Source organism: Aulostomus chinensis, chromosome 24, assembly GCF_037954235.1.
Source record: "Aulostomus chinensis isolate RoL2024-O1b breed Wild chromosome 24, RoL_Achi_v1.0, whole genome shotgun sequence".
Taxonomy (NCBI): domain Eukaryota; kingdom Metazoa; phylum Chordata; class Actinopteri; order Syngnathiformes; family Aulostomidae; genus Aulostomus; species Aulostomus chinensis.
In genome coordinates this window covers 17,245,001-17,252,491 of record NC_141343.1, presented here as the reverse complement: position 1 = coordinate 17,252,491, position 7,491 = coordinate 17,245,001, and the positions used below count along the sequence as shown (strand labels likewise).

Here is a 7,491-nt window from a genome sequence, read left to right as displayed (position 1 = left end):
TGAAGTCCATCGATATCTGCAACTACGCTCCGATATCGACCATGATTGTAAATCAACTGGCTCTCAGACACTGAATCAGAATTCTTTCACATTTTGAAAAAGGCCAGGACCGTTGTCCCTTCCAAGTCCATCTCAAAGCTGAACACAGCCTCTCCAGGAAGAACACTCATCAAGGACAGGGAATCAGGGCTTCAGATTTCTGAAGGGGCTTGGAGCAGCGTCTGCTCCTTCCAGGCAGCAACGTCTGCTCCTTCCAGGCAGCAACGTCTGCTCCTTCCAGGCAGCAACGTCTGCTCCTTCCAGGCAGCAACGTCTGCTCCTTCCAGGCAGCAACGTCTGCTCCTTCCAGGCAGCAACGTCTGCTCCTTCCAGGCAGCAACGTCTGCTCCTTCCAGGCAGCAACGTCTGCTCCTTCCAGGCAGCAACGTCTGCTCCTCCATGACCTGGAGAGAGCATTGCTGGAAGAACATTGTCAGACACTTTGAGACACCACAGCAGGAACGATGTCAAGGGGTATTTATGCAATGCTGGAGGCGATGTGGCTCGACCACGGCTTATCACCATCACACCTTCTGGGACCGTCCCAAGTTAAGAAGATTCTGGAGGGATATCCAGGCGTCGATAAACGCACTTTTTAACACCCAATTTCCCTTGAAATTTGATATCCTATATCTGGGGCATGTTCCCTTTCTGAAACATAAAAAGAAATAGAACTGCTGCAAATACTCTTGGCGGCAAGCCAGAAAACAATTACAAGGAGATGGTTAACCCCGACTCTACCTACCCTGGATGACCGGTCTGGAATTCCTTTGGAAATATTTAAGATGGAAAAATTAACTTACCAGATAAGACTCCAAAAAGACACATTTTTCCAAATCTGGAAAAACTGGATTTCTTTCATAACCCCCATAAGAGCAGCCTTTATTGGACCCCACGGGTGAAATTGCCCTGTATTGTTGTGACTGCTATTGTCGACTAATTATGTGGCAGCGGAGGCAGGAATACCCCCCCCCCATGTTGTTTGTACATAGTTATGTTATATTAACAAGTTATACTAACTGTTCACTATTAACTCACTTGAAACCATGCCAGAACCTTCAATAAGCGAACCCGTGTTTTTCTATGGACTCTATCTGTTCTGGGTTTTTAGTAAATCCAGGCTTTAAGTGAAAACCGTCTCCATCTGTGCGACCTCATCGCACTTATTTAGGTCACCAGATCACAGTGGCAGCTGGTGCTAGTTTCAGCCGGTGCTAGTTTCAGCCGGTGCTAGTTTCAGCCGGTGCTAGTTTCAGCCGGTGCTAGTTTCAGCTGGTGCTAGTTTCAGCCGGTGCTAGTTTCAGCCGGTGCAGGTGGCAGCCGGTGCAGGTGGCAGCCGTTGCTAGTTTCAGCCGGTGCTAGTTTCAGCCGGTGCTAGTTTCAGCCGGTGCTAGTTTCAGCCGGTGCTAGTTTCAGCCGGTGCAGGTGGCAGCTGGTGCAGGTGGCAGCCGGTGCTAGTTTCAGCTGGTGCTGGTGGCAGCCGGTGCTAGTTTCAGCTGGTGCAGGTGGCAGCTGGTGCAGGTGGCAGCCGGTGCTAGTTTCAGCTGGTGCTGGTGGCAGCCGGTGCTAGTTTCAGCTGGTGCAAGTGGCAGCTGGTGCAGGTGGCAGCTGGTGCTGGTGGCAGCTGGTGCTAGTTTCAGCTGGTGCTGGTGGCAGCTGGTGCTGGTTTCAGCTGGTGCAAGTGGCAGCTGGTGCTGGTGGCAGCTGGTGCAGGTGGCAGCTGGTGCTGGTGGCAGCTGGTGCTAGTTTCAGCTGGTGCTAGTTTCAGCCGGTGCTAGTTTCAGCCGGTGCTAGTTTCAGCCGGTGCTAGTTTCAGCCGGTGCTAGTTTCAGCTGGTGCTAGTTTCAGCCGGTGCTAGTTTCAGCCGGTGCAGGTGGCAGCTGGTGCAGGTGGCAGCCGGTGCTAGTTTCAGCCGGTGCTAGTTTCAGCCGGTGCTAGTTTCAGCCGGTGCTAGTTTCAGCCGGTGCTAGTTTCAGCTGGTGCTAGTTTCAGCCGGTGCTAGTTTCAGCTGGTGCAGGTGGCAGCTGGTGCAGGTGGCAGCCGGTGCTAGTTTCAGCTGGTGCTAGTTTCAGCTGGTGCTAGTTTCAGCCGGTGCTAGTTTCAGCTGGTGCAGGTGGCAGCTGGTGCAGGTGGCAGCCGGTGCTAGTTTCAGCTGGTGCTAGTTTCAGCTGGTGCTAGTTTCAGCTGGTGCTAGTTTCAGCTGGTGCTGGTGGCAGCCGGTGCTAGTTTCAGCTGGTGCAAGTGGCAGCTGGTGCAGGTGGCAGCTGGTGCTAGTTTCAGCTGGTGCTGGTGGCAGCTGGTGCTAGTTTCAGCTGGTGCTGGTGGCAGCTGGTGCTAGTTTCAGCTGGTGCTAGTTTCAGCCGGTGCTAGTTTCAGCCGGTGCTAGTTTCAGCCGGTGCTAGTTTCAGCCGGTGCTAGTTTCAGCTGGTGCTAGTTTCAGCCGGTGCTAGTTTCAGCCGGTGCAGGTGGCAGCTGGTGCAGGTGGCAGCCGGTGCTAGTTTCAGCTGGTGCTGGTGGCAGCCGGTGCTAGTTTCAGCTGGTGCAAGTGGCAGCTGGTGCAGGTGGCAGCTGGTGCTGGTGGCAGCTGGTGCTAGTTTCAGCTGGTGCTGGTGGCAGCTGGTGCTAGTTTCAGCTGGTGCTAGTTTCAGCCGGTGCTAGTTTCAGCCGGTGCTAGTTTCAGCCGGTGCTAGTTTCAGCCGGTGCTAGTTTCAGCTGGTGCTAGTTTCAGCCGGTGCTAGTTTCAGCCGGTGCAGGTGGCAGCTGGTGCAGGTGGCAGCCGGTGCTAGTTTCAGCCAGTGCTAGTTTCAGCCGGTGCTAGTTTCAGCCGGTGCTAGTTTCAGCCGGTGCTAGTTTCAGCCGGTGCTAGTTTCAGCTGGTGCTAGTTTCAGCCGGTGCTAGTTTCAGCTGGTGCAGGTGGCAGCTGGTGCAGGTGGCAGCCGGTGCTAGTTTCAGCTGGTGCTAGTTTCAGCTGGTGCTAGTTTCAGCCGGTGCTAGTTTCAGCTGGTGCAGGTGGCAGCTGGTGCAGGTGGCAGCCGGTGCTAGTTTCAGCTGGTGCTGGTGGCAGCCGGTGCTAGTTTCAGCTGGTGCAAGTGGCAGCTGGTGCAGGTGGCAGCTGGTGCTGGTGGCAGCCGGTGCTAGTTTCAGCTGGTGCAAGTGGCAGCCGGTGCTAGTTTCAGCTGGTGCTGGTGGCAGCTATTATTTTTTACAAATTCACTCACTTTAATTTTTAGAATTTGTTTAGAAAAAAAGATTTTTTTCCGAAAAACATGGCTAGCTAACCTCAATATTAACATCTGCAGTAATTTATTATTTTAATCAGGAAATGAAATAGAAATTACAGAAGCAAGAAAATGGTTGCTGTTATTGATTGTATTTTTGGTACCCAGAGATGTAAACTGTGGAACTGGAGTCTGGGCACGAGCATAAACCATATTCATCATTTTGTCTCGTTATTAAAGTGTAAATGTGAACTTTTCCTCTAAAATGATCCAAGTCCACCTGTAACCTGGGCTGAAGGGGATTTTCAGCAACCTTCATTAAAATATTCCACATCAGTACTGAGGGTTGACCGAGACCAAATCACACCAACTCCTTCAGCACTTGAATGTCTCATTTCAACGGTTCGACACTCAAAAAACATCGCGCTCCGTGTGACGTGCTCTTCTGCGGCTCCTGTAGACCGGAAGTGACGACAACGAGAAGCATCATGGTGCTGGAGAAGAAAAGCTCTGGTGAGTCCAGTGATGAAGCCCTTCGTCCATCACGAGTTCAGGGGTAGAGAATGTTGGCGTTTGTTTGACGTCTGTTCTTCTTCACGATGGCGGAACTTCGAAGAATGACTCGCTGGTGTCCCTGATCCCGAGTTCCCGGATGATAAATGTAACCTTCCGCCTCAGCGCTGCGGGTTCGCTCCTCTAACAGACGGAGGAGTCATTCGGCTTCTTTACATTCCTCCGAAACAAAACCTACCGATGAGCTGAAGCGCTCAGGCTTGCTAGTCAGTGCGTCACTGCGGCGAAACCTCTGGTGACCGGGCCATCACCTGGACCCGTGGTGCGTTCACGGGTCTCGAAGTCGCGTCTCTATGTACGAGGAGAAGAGCGACACTGACACTGGGCTCCACACGGGGCTTCCGGGGGTGTGCCTCTGTGTCTCACCTGTATTTCCGTGTGTCCGTCAGCTCGGGTGGAGGCGGGGCAGCGCAGAGTCCTGGACGAGGCCACCAGGCAGAGACGGTTGACCCGGCAACTGGAGGCGCTGGAGAAGGACAACTTCCAGGTGAAGCTGTTGATATTTGTGTCCTCAGTGAGCCTCCGTCCTCCGACGGTGTCAGGTGACAGGGAGAGCTGAGCTCAGCACAGCAACACCTCATCCAAATGTTTTTTTGTTTCCAGGACGACCCGCTGTCCTCCCTCCCCCCTCCAGGTCCCACCGCCCGCCTGCCTGCCTTCAGTGAGACGGAGGAGCCAGGTGAGAATTCGTCCTCCTCTTCCCCTTCCTCCCGAGGCCCTTCCCATCTTCTAGAATCGCCCTTTGGCCTGGACGTCTGTTAAAGTGGGCGTTCAGTTCAAGGAGAACTTGGACGTCCTGGTGAACGATTTGATTGCACAGGTGAAACATTTTATTGACAGGTGCAAACACCTGGAGGCGGAGCCCCCATCAACAGGTGGAGGAACGACCTCATTATTATTATTGTTGTTATATCATTATTATTATTTTTATCATCATGTTACTGTTAGTTATTATATAATTATTATCATCGTTATTGTTATTATGAGGGCCTGAGCCCGGGGGTCCTCTGGGGCGAAGACCCTATTATGTTTGCTCGACACACTCGCCACTTCAAAAGTTCGTTTTTATGGTTATGATATCGTGATTATTGTCATCATTTCTATTGCCTCAACGTCTCCTGAGTTCAGAGACAAACTGAGCCTTCATCGTTTCTGACTTGAAATGAAGTTAAAAAAAGAAAACTTCTAGAGTCAAATTCCTGTTTGTGTCCAGAGAAGAAGAAGAGGAAGACGCGGGGCGACCACTTCAAACAGCGTTTCAGGAAGAACTTCACCACGCTGCTGGAGGAGGAGGTGGGTCTTCGCTCGCTTCCTGTCCCCTCATTGGTTGAGTACCAGCTGACTCCTCCTCTGTCCTCTGACTGCTAGAACCTATCAGAGAGGCCGGAGCCTAACTACCTGTCTGCTGCCGCCCCTCCCTCATCGCTCCCCCCACGCCACTTCTGCTGCGTCTGTGGCTTCCCATCACACTACACCTGCACCACCTGCGGGGGGCGCTACTGCTGCAGCCGCTGCCTTGTCACACACAGGGAGACCAGGTACACACACCTGGATGACACACACACACACTTGGACATCACACACACACAGACCAGGTACACACGCCGCTCCCCCACCCCACAGATGGGCACCTCTCCATCCTCATCTTCACCGTGAGCGTTGATGGACGACGGCGCGTTCTGAGGGAAACGCCTCAAACTCCTGTGGTTGAACATTTTGTGTTGCTTCATCTGCAGGTGTTTGAAGTGGACGCTGTGACCGCCCCTTTGTCGCCATGGTGACGGGGAGGAGACGATGAAGCTGCAGGCTCCTGTTTCTCTTCCAGGAGTGATGTCACAGCAGCAGAAGGCTCACTAGCATGACAGCTGTTAGCATGCGCTAGCTGCTCAGTCAGTGTTTGTAAATAGAACCGATTGTTGACAGTGTGTGTGTGTGTGTGTGTGTGTGTGTGTGTGTTTGTTCATTCAAATAAACCAAACTGACCTCCATGAGTCGCACATCCGCGCCGTCCTGAAGTATTTCTGGCTGTTTTTGTGAAAGTCACTACACAATTCTGGTGGGCGGGACTTTTGACCAAATTCAATAGGATAACTCTAAATCGACTGATACATGAATGACAACTGTGGCTCCGCCTACATAGTGAAGGACAACCAGTAAGAAACTGCGCTGTCATGTGACATAAAGGGTGTGGTCAACTCTGTGGCAACTTAAACCATTTCTAAGAATTTTTTTTACTGTGTGTGTGGTTAAAAGTTGTGCTGAGTCCTTCCTGGTATCCATGGTAACTGTCATAAAGTTGTCAATAATTAATGTGGACTTTCGAGCTGTGTGACGGACACACACACACACACACACACACACAGGTGCAGCGCTGCCGAGTCGGGGAGCTTCACACCAACGGGTAGAACAATCTGGAGCAAAGAAGTTCTGATGATGTCACAGCAGGACAGGTGATGTTTCCTTACCTGCCCGTTATCTTTTTGAAGTGGTAACAAACCAGGAAACGGCGACGAAGCTGAAAAGTTTTTGTGTCAAGACTTTTTGTTTCAAAACAACGTTAGACTTGAATCAGCAGGAAGTGATGTCATCAACCCGTCCAACTGATTTCTGCGGCTCTGTTCAAACACCTGAGGCAACAAAGAAAGTAAATCCAACACTTTGAAATCAAGACATTACATCACTTCCTGTCACAGAAGCTCAGCTCTGAAGCTCCTCCCACTGCAGGTGTTCATCATGGAATCTTCATCTTCATCGTCAAGTTCAGGGCTCGTCCCATCTTCATCAGTTCCTGAGTCTCCAGAACCTTTTCTTCAAGGTGAACTTGCTCCTCTACCTCACACACGACAGACAGACAGACAGACAGACAAACGTGTTGTTGTGATTCCAGACTCTCAGCAGACCTTTGAGCGTCACAGTGACTCGGTCACCTCCCCCTCCATTCCTTCCTGCCTCGCCTCCCCTTCCAGCCCCGCCTCTGGCTGCTGTGACAGCAGACAAGGTGAGTGGATGACATCACCAATAACCTGCAAATGTTTCACTGGAACCACGAGCGAACGTGGAGAACGTGTTCCCTGCCCTTTGCTCAAGATGCATTCTGGGAACTTTTTCTGCAAATAAAAGGAACTTGAAGATGGCTGGCGATGGCCGTCATGCTCTGTCATTAGTCTTGATAAACTGATAATGATGATGATGATGATGATTTGCTCGCAGCTCGTCAGTCGCTGTCAAACCCCGAGCTGCTGTCAGAGCTGAAACAGTCTGTGACACGCCCACTACGACATATTCCCGCCCACCACGGGCGAACAACCATCTTCTCCGGGCGAGGACGAGTGGGTGGACAGGTGAGCACAGGTGACAACAGACCAAGACATTAAATCAATAATCAATCACTTCTTCTTCTCTTCTGAGTAGATCGTTCCCAGGCGAACCGTCGCAACCCCGCCACCTCACCAGGATCTCTGAAACACGTCACCCCGGACACATGAACCAGATACCATCGTAACGCCAACTGGTGGCAACGCTAACATTGGGTTCCAATGTGACAGGCAGTCCATCAGCGAGTCTGTAGTCTCCATGCCAACCTCCTCAGGAGCTGAAACGTGAAGCCAATAAGTGCAGTTCCATGAGTGGCCACATGGGGCTCCAAAACCTCACAGCACCA

General features: G+C 51.7%; 2 protein-coding genes across 11 annotated transcripts in view; one reads left to right on the top strand and one right to left on the bottom strand.

The window, feature by feature from the left end:
- Nucleotides 1-7,491, bottom strand: part of LOC147238995 (stress-associated endoplasmic reticulum protein 1) — a 63,146-nt gene that overhangs the window by 28,045 nt on the left and 27,610 nt on the right. The gene's annotated exons all lie outside the window — the stretch shown is intronic.
- The window catches only part of znhit1 (zinc finger, HIT-type containing 1), a 4,331-nt gene continuing 492 nt past the window's right edge, over nucleotides 3,653-7,491 (top strand). For 2 of the 10 annotated variants that reach the window (XM_086197020.1, XM_086197019.1), the window contains exons 1-4: nucleotides 5,588-6,474; nucleotides 6,555-6,828; nucleotides 7,041-7,171; nucleotides 7,242-7,491. The exon at nucleotides 7,242-7,491 is cut by the window's right edge. In XM_086197020.1, the coding sequence (XP_086053146.1) occupies nucleotides 6,412-6,474; nucleotides 6,555-6,828; nucleotides 7,041-7,171; nucleotides 7,242-7,292 (519 nt within the window). In that variant the 5' untranslated portion in view covers nucleotides 5,588-6,411 and the 3' untranslated portion in view covers nucleotides 7,293-7,491. Of the gene's footprint in view, nucleotides 3,771-4,219; nucleotides 4,318-4,433; nucleotides 4,510-5,043; nucleotides 5,124-5,198; nucleotides 5,369-5,566; nucleotides 6,829-7,040 lie in introns of those variants that run through there. The other 8 variants (XM_086197026.1, XM_086197025.1, XM_086197024.1 and 5 more) reach the window with 8 other exon arrangements.